This window comes from Monodon monoceros, unplaced genomic scaffold, assembly GCF_005190385.1.
Source record: "Monodon monoceros isolate NGI ecotype Baffin Bay Population unplaced genomic scaffold, NGI_Narwhal_1 Super_Scaffold_5, whole genome shotgun sequence".
Classification (NCBI taxonomy): domain Eukaryota; kingdom Metazoa; phylum Chordata; class Mammalia; order Artiodactyla; family Monodontidae; genus Monodon; species Monodon monoceros.
Window position 1 is genome coordinate 32,773,186 of NW_021703782.1, and position 15,158 is coordinate 32,788,343.

Genomic DNA, 15,158 nt, shown 5'->3' on the forward strand with positions numbered 1-15,158 from the left:
CTGGAGCCCTATTCCTCTATAAAAATAGAATGGGGCAAACAAGAAAGGCAATTGTCAGAGCAGAAGCCAAGAAGACAGAGAGGAGAGGGGATGGCAAAAGAGTACTGGAAGCGTCCCAAAGCTCTTTTCATACTGCCTGGTGCTGAGGTCTCCATCTTCCCAGGGTGGAGCTCCGAAATCTGACTCCACCCTTATAAAGGAGGGTCCGTACCCTGCCTCTTAGTAATAAGCCCTGACTCCACCCCTTTATTGATAGGCTCTGGCTCCACCTTCTGGACTATGCCTCCTCTGAAGAAATGCCCTGGCTCCGCCCCTTCCGGGTAATAGGTAAGCCCCACCCCTAGTGCGTGACGGTGTCCTTGTGACGTAACGTACCGGCCTGTTTCCGGGGTGGAGCCAGGGAGGGTGGGCGTTTAGGCTGCGTCGACCCCTCAGCCCCCCTCCAGGTGACCCCAATCCCCGAAAATCCTCACCCGGGGCCCCAAATATCCCAGCCCCATGACCTCGAAGGCCTTTGGCTCTAACCCCCTAAATGCCCCATGCCCCCGAGGTGCCCGACCTCCCAATCCCTTAACCTCTAGTGCCTCCCAAATCTTCAATCCTACCCTGTCCCGATGTGGCAACTGAGTTTTCCCGGGGGCACCTGTCTCATATTACCCGAGAACAAGTCAGACTGGTCCAGAGAATGACAGAGAAGGGGATCCGGGATTGGGGAATCCTTGATCCAATCATGCCGCTCCCCAGGAGACGTTCGGAACCCAGGACATGTCGGGATTGAGGAGATACGAGGTGGCGCTGGAGGCTGAGGAGGAGTGAGTGGAGGCGGGGTTCTGCGGAGGAGGAACCTAGCCGCTCCGGGGTGGTGGGGGAGGGGCGGGGAGGGCGCGAGTTTTCTGGGGCGGGAGAAGCGGGAGGGGTGGGGCCTCTTAGGGGGCGTGGGCTGGAGGAACCGCCTCTAAAAGGCGGGGCGGAGCCTTCCACGAGAGGGGCGAGGCGTCCAAGGGGCGGAGTCGGTGGGGTCAGCCCCGCCCCGCCCCGCCCGGCTCTGCCTTCTCTTTGCAGGATCTACTGGGGCTGTTTCTACTTTTTCCCCTGGCTGCGCATGTGGCGAAGGGAGCGGAGGTGAGGGGGCTGCGATACCGCGGAACCGCCCGGGGCATGGACGAGGCTCAGTCCGGGAGAACCGATCGCGGGGAAGCCGGGAGCCCCCGCCCCGCCTCATGCCTGTGTCGGGTCGCCCCACAGCTCAGCGCACCCTCGGGAGCAGAAGCTGGAGCCTCTGCGGGGCCTGATGAGCTGTCTGTCAAGTGGACTGGGCACTGCTCCCCAGCGCTCCGGTCGCAGCCTCCCCCGCCGCACCCCCGCTGCCACTGCCCAGCCAGCTGGTGCATTAAAGATTTAAACCAAAGCCACCGTCCTGCCCTCCTGATTCTGCCGCCGCTGCCGCCATTCGGGCTGGGAGCCCCTCTCCACGCCGGCTGTTTCCGTATTGACAGGGCCTCTGTCCCTGATAGGGTGTCCGTCCGTGTCCAGGCTCCCATTATTCCTAAGGGCCCCTCATCAGGGTCAGGCCTCCCCTTACTACCAGTGATTGCCTTCCACCACCTAAGCCCCCCGCCCCACCACACACACACTCATCTCTATGAGTGGCCTGTATGGAGGGAGCTAAATAATCCTGGCTTTATCTTCCTCCCAGCCTTGTCCCCACATCCATAAATCCTCACAATCCCAGCTCTCTGCTTCCACCTTCCTCCTAGACAGGACTTTGCCAGGTGCCTGAAGAATCTTCTCCTGGGAGTGGATCTAAAATATTTTAAGCCCATAGTTGTAGGAAGTAGGCTGTGAGAGGAGGGAAAGATTCCTAGAAGCTGCTACCCTTGGCCTGCCATAGGGGAATGACTTAGAACTGTTGGAGGTCTTTCCTACAGTTAACACCCCAGCTTCTGGCTCCTCCAGTTGGATCCCAAGTTTAAAGATACTTGGCATCAGGGACTTCCCTGATGGTCCAGTGGATAAGACTCCATGCTCCCACTTCAGGGGGCATGGGTTCGATCCCTGGTTGGGGAATTAAGATCCCGCATGCCGCACAGCGCAGCCAAAAAAAAAAAAGCAAAGGTACATAGATACTTGGCATCAGCCCCCCAAAGTGTAACCTCCCTAGGAGAACCCAAGGGCCACTGCTCCCTGCCTTTCCTTTCTGTCTTGTCACCGAGTTGGGCTGAAACCCACTAGCTCCTGAAGTGCTGAAGGGTCAGGGACTCCTAGTGGGTCTGCTTTCAGTTAGGGACTGGCCCCAGCACCAGGGAGGGCACCACAGAATTAAGTTAAAGGGACAGCCCAGTTTGTGGGTGGGGTCAGAGGTAACTTCCAGCCTGGTGCTGACCCTGCCATAGCAGGTTGTAGCTGGGAAAAAGACTTGGCCCGGGCTTCCCTGGTGGCGCAGTGGTTGAGGGTCTGCCTGCCGATGCAGGGGACACGGGTTCATGCCCCGGTCCAGGAAGATCCCACATGCCGCAGAGCGGCTGGGCCTGTGATCCATGGCCGCTGAGCCTGCACGTCCGGAGCCTGTGCTCCACCACGGGAGAGGCCACAACAGTGAGAGGCCCGCATACTGCAAAAAAAAAAAGAGACTTGGCCCTGTCTTTGGAGAAGCCAAAGGGGAGAGATGGGTGCATACCTGGAAGAATTTGTTTCTTCCTTCCCAGGCCTCTGGATTGACTGGTCCAGAAAAGACTCCAAAGTGTGTGACAGCCAGCCAGCTGAAGATTTGTGACAAGATGATGGTGCCTCAGTGGGTGCACCCGAGCTCTGGGGTACAAGTCCAGACTGGAGGGTGGGTGAGAGACCCTAAGGCCTCTGGTACTAGAAATTCAAGATGAGTGACCTCTGGGTTGTGGCCACCTTCAAGAATGGACCCAGGCTCTTGAGGCATTTCCTCACAATGTCTACATTGAGAACCCTGACAAAAGAGTACCCTGTCCAGCCCTGGGCCTACACCTCAGAATCCCTCAGGATACTCAGATTTCCTGAGTATCCACAAGACAAGCTCCAGGGAAGGAGCCCCCAAGCCTTACCCTGGACAGGAGCGGGAGAAGCTCGAGTCGTTCAGCCTGGGAGGGGGATTAGTCCCTACTCTCCGAGCTTAGGGTCGCTCCTGATTGTTGCAGCCGCCCTGCAGCAGAAGGATGCCCAGGGAGGTGTGAGTCCCCATCGCAAGAGTAGGCCTGCCCCATAGAGGGTAGCTGGTGACAGAGCAGAAGGTTGTAGAAGGTACCCCTGCAACAACCAGATAAGGGCTGGATTACTGGGTGATGATCAGTTTATGTTTAAAATATAGAGCAGGACAGGAGGGTTCAAATCTCCAGACCAGGAGTGGGAAATTCTTCAGGGTGCCAGGGGCACTAAACTTAGCAGCTTGCCCCCACCCTAGGCTGTCCCCAGCTTCCTGGAAAGGACAGGAGGAGGAAGATGAGGAATAGTTTTGCATTGGGTGCAGAGGGGGGTAGCTAGGGGAAGAGGGGGTGAGGGCTGGATATGGGATTTAAAAAGAAGGGACAGGAAGGTAAAGGGAGGTCGGGGCTTTAGCAAGAGGATGGGATGCAGAGGGTGTAGGGGTTGGGGAGGGGGGGTTTCTTCCAGGCCCACAATAGAGAGAAACTGGCATTTGAATAGAACAAAGGAGAGGTAACTGAGCTCTTGAATCTGATGTCTCAATAAGCCAGGGGCTGGAAACCCCAGGCCCCTGCTGGTAAGAGGCTGGCATGTCTGGGACAGGACTAGGCAAAAACAGGAACGTAAGATTTCTTGCGTCTCTTACCTGTTGGACAGCAGCAACCTGGCACCAAAGAACTTTTATCTTCCCTCATCTGCCCTCCTTATCCACCCCATCCTTCCTCCCTATCTCATCTTCCTGGGGAAAGCAACCCACACCTCAGTATCCCCAAGGCAACCCATTACCACCAAAAAGGGCCTTCTCCCAGCTTCGCAGTCTGAATGTGACTGGCCCAGGCAAGACTCCTCCTCAGTCAGAAGGGCCTGCTTTAGGGAGCCATTCCCATCAATTTTTCCTAATAAGACAAGCAGGCTAGGGCAGGAAGCAGGCAGGGGGAAATGAAGGCAAGTTGGTGCTGGCCGGCCATCTGCTCCCAGCCCACCCACAACTCCCCCATCAGAATTTGGGTGTGCTAGTGTGACTGTGTGGTTGGACAATTGTGAAAACACAACCGTGTGGGAGTGGAACTTTGAGTATAACTGGGACTGTATGATTCCATCTGGGGTTGTCTGACCATGTGAGGTTGATCGAGTGACTGAGGTGTGACTGTGAATGTGTAACTATGAGTATGTGAGTGTTAATGTCCATCATTGGATGCCACTGTGGATCCTTGGCCGCCCTTACTCAGTTACTGTACCATCAGTCCCCATGTGCACAATCCTCCTCCCCAGCTTCTCTGCCCAGGATTTAGGAGCCCATGGGAAATTACTGTCCTAAAAGAGGAGGGGGTCTGTGGCACAGGGGTCTCTGGTAATTAGGGCCCAGGAGTGTCACAGGATGAGCAATACATCTTCACCTGCCGCTGACTCACCTGGTGCCCCAGGTAAAAGGCACCCAGATAAAAGGTAGGGAAGGAGGCAGAGAAAGAAGGAAGTATCCAGGCTGAGCATCATGAAGGGGCCCTCGCCCACCAGCAGCCTCCTGCTGCTACTGTTGCTCCTAAGCCCAGACCCTGGAGGAGGTGAGTGTTTGGGGGTCTAGAAGGCCAGGGGTCTGGGTGAATGGGATGGAGGGAAAGGGGCCCAGGAAGCCCAGCCTCCAGCTATCTGATGGAGCTTAGGGTCAGAAGCCCTCTGAACACATGGTCCTGTTGTCCCCTAGCACTGCCACTGGCACCCAGCACTACATCATGCTGTACTCCGTTCTACCGACAGCCACTCTCAAGCAAACTACTGAGGAACATCATCCAAGTGGAATTTCAGGAAGCTGATGGGAACTGTCACCTCCAGGCCTTCGTGTGAGCTTTGACTCTGCCCCTGATTTGACCCCTGACTCTGACCTCAGTCCCAACCCCTGATGCTGATCTCAACCCCGCCCCAATTGCTAATTCTGATGCCAACTCAGGTTTTCATCTGGCCTTTGCCTCTAACCCCTGGGCCTTACCCTCATCTCCAAGCTACGACCATGGCTTTGGACCTTCCCTTTGCCAGGTTTCACCTGTCTCGACGCAGCGTCTGCATCCACCCCCAGAACCGCAGCCTGACTCTGTGATTTGACTGCCAAGGGAAGAGGCTCCAGGGGACTCTGCCCAACTGAGTTTGGAGATGATAGGGAAAATGGGCCGGGGCCCCCAGTAGCCAAAATAATAAAGCAGCATCGCCCAGTAGTCTCTGACTGTGGTCTCCAAGTTCTGTGTATTCTCCTGTGAGTCCCAAATCCGGAGCTGTGAGACATGTCAATAAACAGAAGAACCTCCTCATTCTCTTTATTCACACTTTCACAACCCCCACCAGGGGCAAGGCCGAGAGCCAAGGACCCACACACACTCCCCAGGTACCTATATACATACATGCAGAGAACACGTGTTCCCTGCCTCACATACACGTGGACACACATGGACACAGACATACACATCTACACACATTCCTCAGGTGGACTGCCAACTCTGAGATGAAGCCAGAGGTCCAGGCACCTTTCAGCTGGCAAGTTGGGAACACAGAGTCTCATAGAAATGAGCTCCAAACAATTTCCAGCTGAGAACCCCACTCCGTGGGGATCTACTGTCCTGCCTGGGTTCCACCTGTCTGTCCATCCACACCAGCAAGACAGAGTTATAGGTGGAATCAGCTGAAGCCTTCCAAGATCCTCTACAGGTTTGGGACTCCTAGAAGAAGGAGGAAAATCAAGGGAGATAGTAGGACTGGATCTTGTCCCAGATTCCCTGAGAATGAGGGAGGAGACCCAGCTCTGAACCCAACACTCCAAAAATGAATAGGGGAGCCCACCTCTGTGTAAGCCCCAATACCCTGAAGATAAGGGAGTGGACCTAGCTCTGGGCCCAGGCACGTCAAGAATAAGGCAGGGGATCCAGCTCTGATCCAGACATCCCAAGAATAAGGATGGATATCAGCTCTGAGCCTAATAATACCCTGAAAATGAGGAGGGAATCCATCTAGGAGCCCCAGTATCCTGCAAGAGACAGAAGAGACCCAACTCTGAGCCCGGGACTCAAGAACGAAAGGCCCATCCCTGAGTCCAGAAGTTACAAGAATGAGGAGACCCAACTCTGATTCCCAAAACCCTTATGACTAAGGCACCTGGCTCATAATCCAGACACTCAAAATGAGGGCACACATCTCCAAGTCCAAACCTCCCAGAGGTCATACTCACCTGGAAGCTTGTCCACCGGAATCATCGGGGCCAAGAACCCAGACTTTTGGGGTCCATCCTTCTCACATGGTCTCAACCTCAGCCTGGAGCACAAAAAGGAAGCTGTCTCCCTGACAATGTGGGGCATCTCAGTCTCTTCCAAAAAGGTTTGTTAGTAAAGGGTCAAGAGAGGAAAGGGTGAGAATCATGAAGTTGGGGGTGGGAGAAGGAGGAGGAATGGTTCCAGAATCAGACACGTTCAGTGCAAAGTCATGAGGGGTGGGAACGGGTGTGGTCTATGGGTATCAGAGCCCCTGTGTGGGATCAGAGGATGAGAGGCCAATGGCAATCACTTACCAGAGCCCCAGTGCCAGAGCCCCAGCCACCAGTCCCAAGAAAGAGAATATTCCCAAAGATGCCAGCATAGCCACCTGCTCCAGGGCGTCTCTGTGGTCTGAGGGGGAGGGTCACGTGCCAGCTGTGAGAGCAAGCCTGCCTGACCAAACTCGGTGCCCGCTTCTCTCTGGGGCTTTCCCATCCTCTACCACCTTTGTCCATCTGCCCAAGCTCACCAAGTGGCCGCGGGTCTGGTAGGAGGGACGGTCTTGGGGGAGCAGGGCTAACTGCCTGAGGTTCTTCCTCTGGCTGCGCGTGTTGCTGGCCCCCAGCTGGTATCTCCTTCGGTAGGGGTCCTGGAGGGAGACGAGACCTGAGGAGAACTATCCACGCGGGGTCGGGGCGGAGGCCAGGGCCCGCCAGGCGAGGCCAGGGCCAGGGTTGGACACAGGGGCGCCTCGGAGGCGGAGCTGGAAAGGGCAGAGCCAGCTTCTGGGGATGTAAGCAGGGGTGGAGGCTGAAGGGCGGAGGCTGAGGGGCGGGGTTTAATCTGGAGCAGGGTTTAAACTAGGGCGGGGCTGCAGGCAGCTACAGGTGAAGCCTGGGGCCGCAATTGCCACGCCGCCTCGTAGCGCCTGCAGGTCCGCCGATAGATGCTGGGCAGCGGGGCCTCTGCCCTTTCCCTAGGCTCTGTCTCTCACCGGTGCTCGGAGTACCCCAGGCCTCGGGGCTCCAGGCGCTCCAGGTGCCTGCGTCCAGAAAGTCCCGGGCACTGACCCGCACGGCATGGGGCAGCCCAGCCACAGCGTCCGTGATCACCTCCTCCAATCCAGCCGGTTCCACCTGGCAGTGCAGATGGTTCGTCGGCACGTTATCTAGGTTATAAGCACTCAGCCTATCTGCCCCCCAGAGCCAGTCTGCAAAGAGCACCCCTTCCTCCCAGTCCTGTCCCTGTCAGCCTGATGCAGCCGTCTGGGCCTCACGTAGGGTGGCTGGTGGTGTCAGGTCTACACCTAGTGTTCAGAAGACAAAAGTGCACAGTGGTTTTGTAGACAGGCTGTGACTTCAGACTGCCTGGGTTCAAATCTTTGCTGTACCACTTACTGAGTGACCTTGGACCTCTCTCTGTGCCTCAGTTTCTTCATTTGTAAAATAGAGGTGAATACACCTAAATGAGATAATACATGTAAAATGTGTAGCACAGTTCCTGGCAGACAGATGGTGTTCAATAAATATTGGCTATTGTCTGAGGCAGCAGCTCCCCAGGCCTGATGCTGGCCAATCTTTGCCATCTCCAGATGTGGGACTTCACCTCTATCCACATCTGAGTATATGAGTGTTTGTATGCGGCTGTGCCTCTGGCTGAAAGGCACTCCTTTTCCTAGGAAAGTTATTTTTAAAAAATCACTGCTGTCTTCCCACAGATGGGCTGAGATCAGTTACAGCCCTGCAGGGCAGAGGCTCGGTCCCTCAGTCTCTGCTACAACCCCAGCACCCAGCACAAGGCCTGGCCCACGGAGAGTACGCTGTAGGGGAAGGCCACGGGGCGTCAGTGACCTGCCAGATCTGGTCACGCAGAACACCCAGGAACATGAAACTAGAAACAGGACCCACAGCCCTAGATTGGGATGCACTCCAAGGGCCTCACCGTGGACCAGGCTGGATGCTGTGCTGGACGGTACTGCAGCCGGAACTTGAGCAGGAAGTGGGGCTGGCGGGGCCAGGAGGCAGGGTACGTCCAGCTGGCACGCAGGCGGCGAGGATAGCCAGGTACTGACTCTACCCGCAGCCCCTGGGGTGGGTCAGGGCGCACTGGGGGCAGTGGAGACACAAATTCAGGGCACAAGACAGGTACTCATCCCTTCCCCACCACCTCCCAAGGGAAGATGGGTGTGTGCCTAAAGGTCCCTGAGGGGAGGCACTTCCAAGGAGGTTGGGGAAATCTTAAGCTTGATCATCCATTAGGCACAGGATCTATCTGTCATCCCTATTATAAAGTAAGCTAAGATCTGAGGACAGATTTTTGAAATGTTTGTTGAGTGAGTTAAAGAGTGATTCTGGGACTTCCCTGGTGGCTCAGTGGTTAAGAATCCGCCTGCCAGTGCAGGGGACACGGGTTCGAGCCCTGGTCTGGGAAGATCCCACATGTCACGGAGCAACTAAGCCCGTGCGCCACAACTACTGAGCCTGCGCTCTAGAGCCCACGAGCCATAACTACTGAGCCCACGTGCCACAACTACTGAAGCCCGCGCGCCTAGAGCCCATGCTCCGCTACAAGAGAAGCCACCGCAATGAGAAGCCCACGCACCGCAATGGAAGAGTAGCCCCCGCTCGCCACAACTAGAGAAAGCCCGCGTGCAGCAACGAAGACCCAATGCAGCCAAAAATCAATAAATAAAATAAATAAATTTTTTAAAAAAAGAGTGATTCTGCTTTCCATCCAAGGAAGATGAGTTGGCCCAAATTCCAGCCAGAGCTTTGGTGACCCGCTTCCACTGGGCAGGGAGGACGTGAGATAGAAGTGCCTTCAGCACAAGGCCTAGAAGCAGAGAGGCAGCACTGGGGCTAGGCAGCCAGGAAGGACTAGTAGGGAAGGGGGTAGTGGCAGCAGTCTCTAGAAGCTGATGTAAGCCTGCCTCCTGGGCTCTGATCTCCCTGGGTTCTTAGTCTCCATGGGGGCCATCTGTGTGCCGAAATGGGTCTATGTTGGGAGGGAGCTATGTGGGAGCTCAGGGGAGGAGAGTTCTGAATTTGGGGGGCACCTGTACTCTGGGGTCCGTTTGGGGTCTCTGTGGTAGGGATTTGGGGAGAGCTCTAGGAGTGGGTACTCACAGATGCTCTGCAAGCTCACATCCAGTAGGCGTGTGCTGGCCCCCAGGGGGTTCACTTCAGTCACATTGATCCGGTACTGGCTCCAGAACTCTGCCCCATGGACCACACAGCGGGCAGCCCCTGGGGGGTCCTGTGGGCATGGCCAGGGCCCTGTGGATGGACTCATCCTAGGAGAGAGGATGTGGTCTTGAGCTTTGGAAATGCTCACTGTGGTACCCAGCTAGAGCCCCCAGCTTCCCCCTCATGTCCTACCTTTGGCCATCGGCTCCTGGTACCGTCTTCTTCCTGGCAGGGAGGAGGCCATCTGAGGTCAGGAAGGAAAGGAGGGTCCTCCTTCTCTCTCAGGCCTTCCTTAGGACCTCCTTACCTACCTCCCATACCCACGTTTTGCTAAACACCCAAACATATAGGTATACACACCGATCATGCACACACCTGTAGGAGGTGAGGTAGCGGGTGGGTAAACCGCTAACCTGGCTGGGACTCCAAGTGCAGGAGAAGTTCTCATAGTCAGCTGCTTGGCAGGAGACAACAGGGCGGACTGGGGGGTCTAGAGGCAGAGGGTGCAGCTGGAGACCGAGAAGTTCCCAGCCCCTACCCATCCCAGAGGGCTTACTCAGGGCCTGGATTCCCCCAGGAGCCCCATGTCTCATCACTGCTACCGCCAACACTCCCTCCCCAACTCACAGCCCAGCTGCAGGGTCACCATGCCCCCAAGTGCACCATCCAGGGTCCGGCAGATATAGGTGCCCTCGTCAGTGCTTTCTGCCCGGGCCAGGACCAGTTCGTGCCCTAGACCAGAGTCAGGTCCCTGGAGCAGCCTTGTCTCCCGGTCCCGAAACCAGGACACCGGGGCCCTGGGGGTGAGATGAGATGATGACAGATAGAGGGAAGATTTAAACTATGAGTCTGACCATGTCACAGCTCTCCATTGGCTTCTCAGTGCTTGCAGTAAAGCTCAAACTCCTTTTGCTGGCTTACAAAGCCCCTGGTGATCTAGCCCTTGCCTTCCTTTCCTTCTTCATCACTTTCCTGTCTCCCCCTCCCCCACTGCACTCCAGTCAGGTTGTGCCTCTTTTGGTTCAAGAGTGTGGAGCTCACTCCAACCTCAGGGCTTTGCACTAGCTGTTCTCTCTGTCAGGAATGCTTGCTTATACCCCAACCTTCAGAAATCAGCTTCAATGTCACCTCCTCCGAGAGGCCTTCCCTTATTACCAATAAAAAGTGGTCACTCAGTTACCCTCTTCCACCTCACTCTCTTTTGATTTTCTGCCCTGCAGGTATTACTACCTGGCATCTTGCCTGGCTTGTGCACTGCTGCATCCCAGGGCCTAGAATAGACCAGGCACTTAGCAGGTGCTCAATACATGTTGGTTGAATGTTCTGTTGAATAAGGATGGTTTGAGGGTTAAGACAGACAAAGAGGTGAGGATTACAGATACAGGGGCAAGGATGGGAGGGGTGTGAGGACTGGGCAAGGTCAAGAAATGGGTCGTGAAAGGGTCCTGTCAGCCCAGCAGGCTGGTGGAGCACTTACCCAGCAGTCACTCCAGGGCAACACAGCGTCATGGCCCTGCCAGGCTGCCCATACTGGACCCCTGTTGAAGGCACTTCTGAGCAGAGGCTCTTCCTTTCCCTCTCTCCCACCCCACCCCACACTTTGTGACAGTGACAGGATAAGGGGTGGACTTTTAAGACCTGAGTGGGGTCATGGGGTCAAAACATCATGTTATAATCTGGAGACAGAGGTCAGAGAGCAGGGTAGAGAGATGTTGCCAGATTGGATTTCAGGGGCTGGGAGGATGACAGGTTAGGCATGAGAGGGGCCACGGTGATAGTGGCAAGTCACAGGTCAGAGTTGGGTCATAGAGCAGAGTTTTTCTCACCTGGCGGGCCCCAGGCCTGGGGGCAGGGACAGGAGGCAGACACCAGGGCTGTAGCCACGGCCACCAGGACCCTGCTCAGCCCTGAACAGCTGCTGCTCATCTGTGGGGAGAGACGCAAGGTCAGCGATCCCCCATTCCCAAGATGGGAGGCTAAAGTCTGCCTCCTCCTCTTCCAGACTGAGGCTTTCTAGGAGGAAACCAGGTGCCCAGTGGGGTAAGGACATCAGACATCACTGGGGGCTCTGATGTAAGGTCCCCTTTCCACCATACGCCCAGCGCTGTGAGTACACACACACGCACGCACACACACCCTCACACCCCCCCTTCTCAGTCGTGGGCTTAGGGCCCAGAACAAAAGCTGGAGGCGACAGACTGTGCCAGCACCGCCCCCCGCACCACCCTTGGCACCCACCCCTGGCACCAAGTGTTGGCACCGGCTCAGTCACTCCCATTAACTCCTCCAATCCAGCTGTTGGGAATTCCGTGTCCATCCCACCTGGCCCAGGGATAGTCGTTGCCTCTGACTGACCTGAGGCAGCCCTCATCACCCTGGGGTGGGACTGTCATGGTGGGTCTGAGTCCACCCTGTACCCCTGCCATGAGGCCTAGCCCTGCTCTGGCTGCCAAGCCTCTTCTCGCCTGGGCCTGGCTCCTTGCTCTGCGCCGCTCATCTAGGCCTGACTCTGGAATCTTGCTGGTCTTGAGCCTGTGAGGCCGGATGGGGCTAGGGTGCAGGCTGAGGCTGCGGAGTTAAGCAGATCCAGATGCCCTGACTGCTGCCAGAGGCTGGGGGTGGGCGAGGAGCCAGAAGATGGAGACAGGGTGGCGGGACAGGAGAGGAGGCTGAGAGAAGCTGGGAGGCTGCAGGAACAGGAGGCTGGGGTGGAGGCCACAGGACAAAGAGATGCTCAGAGATCAGGACTGGGAGGCAGTGAGAGCTCAACGAGGTGAGAGCTGGGCCGGGGCAGCAGGATCTCAGAGAGGCCAAAAAGGTAACCAACCATGTGTGTACGGGGGATGGAGGTGCTAGGAGAGAGGGAATCCTGGATGGGAGAAAGCAGGATGAGGAACGCAGTGGGGAAGAGGGAAGTGGGGGGTGGGAGAAGGCGCAGATGGGCAAAGGGCCCTGGGCGAGGGCTCCAGAAGAGGGAGATCCCAAATCCCTCCCAGGTAGAGCTGAGCAGCGACCTCCGCGTGTCTGTCTGAGTGTGTCTAGTGGCTCACCCCGGCCCCCCGGCCGCATTTACCCTGCTCAGCCCTGCCCTACCTCGATGATTCCAGTGGTTGAGTGTCCATGGCCTCCAGGACTTCCTCCCACCAGCTACAGCACCCGTCTCAGCTCTACTCAGTTCTGGGACCCCAGAATCGTCCCCTCCTTCCCATTCCCTGCCCCCGCCCCTCTGGGCCATGGAGCTTAGCCACCCCTAGCCAGGCCCCCTCCTCTCTCCTTTCTCCTCCCTCCTACTCTCCCACCCCCTCCCATCCAAGGCCCTGGGAAGAGAAGAGGCCTCCCCCGAGTCTGGAAAGGAAGCCACAGGCAGAGCCAGGCACAGCAAGAGGGAAAGGAGAGCTGCTGTGTCCCTGTCAGCAAGAGGTTCCTGTGTTTTCACACAGCAGAACACAGGCACATTCACGCGTGGACTCCCCAGGCACAGTCAACAGAGATACTCCCTTGAACACGCGGACACAGTCAAATCAAAAAGCAGACACATACTCGTGCTCCCACTCTTTTCACTCCCCAGCAAATATTTCCTTAGGGCACAGCTGTCTGTATTTTAAGGGGAAGAGGGCCCCATGTTGGGGGATATAAAGAAAAGCCAAAGAGTCCAGTTTCCCCCTCCCCTGGACGTTCCAGCCATTTCTCACCTCCCCCGTTACTCTTCAGGCCCCAGCACCAGGAAATGCCTTTGGTCCCTTGGTGCCAGATACACAAGATCCACACTTACCCTCAGACACACACTCTCAGACACAGCCACTCACAGTTACACCGATACACTCAGACATCCTCACCCAGGCTCAGACACTTAAACATTTACACATACCCAGACACACACACAGACACACATCTCCCTCTTCCTTGCACAGCCAAACACACACACTTAGCACTCCGCCCTGGGATGGGGGGTCACAGCACTCTCTAAAAGCAACTCCTCATCATAGTGTAAGCCCCCTCTTCCAGGGAGCTCTTAGCACGGCAGACCCCCATCTCATCACCATTTCAGGCCCCCAGGTAGCCAAAGAGACAAAGGTGAACAGGGGAGTCAGGCACAGGGGCACAGAGAGAGACAGAGATGCAGAGAACATGAGAGGCAGGACTAAAAAGCAGATACACAGAGATACCTGGGGAGACAAAAGTGTGAAGACACACAGAGCACTAGCTCTAGGAAGACAGTAGTAGAGAGAGAAAAAGATATATAAGGAAACTGAGTCAGACAGGGAGACAGAAAATAAAGAGCACTGGACCAGTGACAAGGATTCTCAAGCACTAAAAGAAGGAGGGAGAGCCAAGTGTGCTGGGGATGGTCTGCTTACCCTGGCCACTAAGTAGAAAGGTCAGTCCCATTGGCTACTGAAGTGGGTCCCCAAAATGCAAACCCAGCTCCACTTCTCCACAGTCTAACAGGACACAGGACACACGCCGAGTGCAAGTCTCATTCCTCCTCTGCCATGCTGAAGTCACACACTGGCACACGCAAACCCAGCCATCCACTCTCACACTGTCAGACACAGTCTCAAACTCCGCAGAGACCTTCCCAAAACACATTCGCTGATGTGGTCACAGGCCCTCTCACACACACACAAACGCACGACCCGGCCTCTGCCCGCAAACTGCACACTGACACACACACATAATCCCACACAGGCACAGCCACATGCAGACTCAGCCTCGCACAGCGACACCCGCAGTCACACTAGCTGACAGTTTCACCAAGCGACACTTGCGAAGTTTCGCACACTGACAGCGTCACACACAGCCTTGCAGTCTCTCTCTCTCTCACACACACACACACACACACACACGCACTGACATTCCGTCAGTCACTCCGGGCCCTTCAAATCCCACACCCCCAGGCCCCGCCCTCTCCTGGCAAGGCTCCCTCGAGCTCACCCGCGGCCCCATCAGGCCTCACCTTCTGCGGCCGCCGCCGCCAGCGCCCTCCGTCCTCACCCTCTGCCCCGGCCTCTACTCCCTGCCGCCCTGGGGCACGCCGTGGGGCGGCTCCGCCCAGGCACCAATGTAAGGAGAGGGGTGAAATAGTGGGGGCTCGACCCATTGGAGCCTCCAACTGCCAATCATCCCCACACCCACCTCTGCCGGACACTTCCTGTCCCGTCCGGGACTGAGGCGGCTGCCGGGGACAGAGTCTAGAGCCGGGTTCCTGGGTTCTGGCCTGAAAGCCTCTCCTCCTGGGACAGCAGGACCAGAGCTCTCAGGCCCCGCCCCATCCACCCCCCAGCTGTCCTCAAACAAAGCCTCAAGTTCAGTGGCTTAGGAGCTACTGGGCAGGTGACCCGAGAAGCTGAAGGTGCCCCTGACTCCAGATAAGGAGGTGGACTGGTTGTAAGGCAGTGGGTCTCAAACGTCGCTGGACACTGTGGTTTTAAAACTCTCAAGCCACACTCCAATTAAATCAGTACTGTTTAAAACTCCCCAGGTGATTCCAAAATGCAGGCAAATAAAAGGTGTAGGATCAGGTGTGTGTGTGTGTGTGTGTGTGTGTGTGTGTGTGTGTGTGTGTGTG

The 15,158-nt window shown here is 56.4% G+C and overlaps 3 protein-coding genes across 4 annotated transcripts; 2 read left to right on the forward strand and 1 right to left on the reverse strand.

The window, feature by feature from the left end:
• The first annotated feature begins 38 nt into the window (after positions 1–38).
• Positions 39–1,408, forward strand: LOC114884550. The gene is made up of 4 exons (XM_029203556.1): positions 39–446; positions 745–812; positions 1,063–1,122; positions 1,246–1,408. Exons 2-4 carry the CDS (start codon positions 766–768, stop codon positions 1,400–1,402), a joined length of 264 nt encoding a protein of 87 aa, XP_029059389.1. The 5' UTR covers positions 39–446; positions 745–765; the 3' UTR covers positions 1,403–1,408.
• Positions 1,409–4,663: 3,255 nt separating this feature from the next.
• Positions 4,664–5,263, forward strand: CCL27 (C-C motif chemokine ligand 27). Its single transcript, XM_029201548.1, has 3 exons — positions 4,664–4,733; positions 4,874–5,009; positions 5,203–5,263. Exons 1-3 carry the CDS (start codon positions 4,664–4,666, stop codon positions 5,261–5,263), a joined length of 267 nt encoding a protein of 88 aa, XP_029057381.1.
• A 190-nt stretch (positions 5,264–5,453) lies between these two features.
• Positions 5,454–14,888, reverse strand: IL11RA (interleukin 11 receptor subunit alpha). Of its 2 annotated transcripts, none has more exons than XM_029202348.1 (13): positions 14,547–14,888; positions 11,416–11,515; positions 11,067–11,127; positions 10,217–10,386; positions 9,965–10,079; positions 9,782–9,814; positions 9,530–9,696; positions 8,346–8,509; positions 7,399–7,540; positions 6,934–7,053; positions 6,719–6,815; positions 6,383–6,465; positions 5,454–5,876 (listed from the first exon to the last, which is right to left on the reverse strand). In XM_029202348.1, exons 1-13 carry the CDS (start codon positions 14,688–14,690, stop codon positions 5,860–5,862), a joined length of 1,413 nt encoding a protein of 470 aa, XP_029058181.1. In that variant the 5' UTR covers positions 14,691–14,888; the 3' UTR covers positions 5,454–5,859. The 2 variants fall into 2 exon arrangements, with proteins under 2 accessions (XP_029058181.1, XP_029058182.1); XM_029202349.1 differs by lacking the exon at positions 14,547–14,888 and adding an exon at positions 13,282–14,477.
• Between the last annotated feature and the right edge of the window lie 270 nt (positions 14,889–15,158).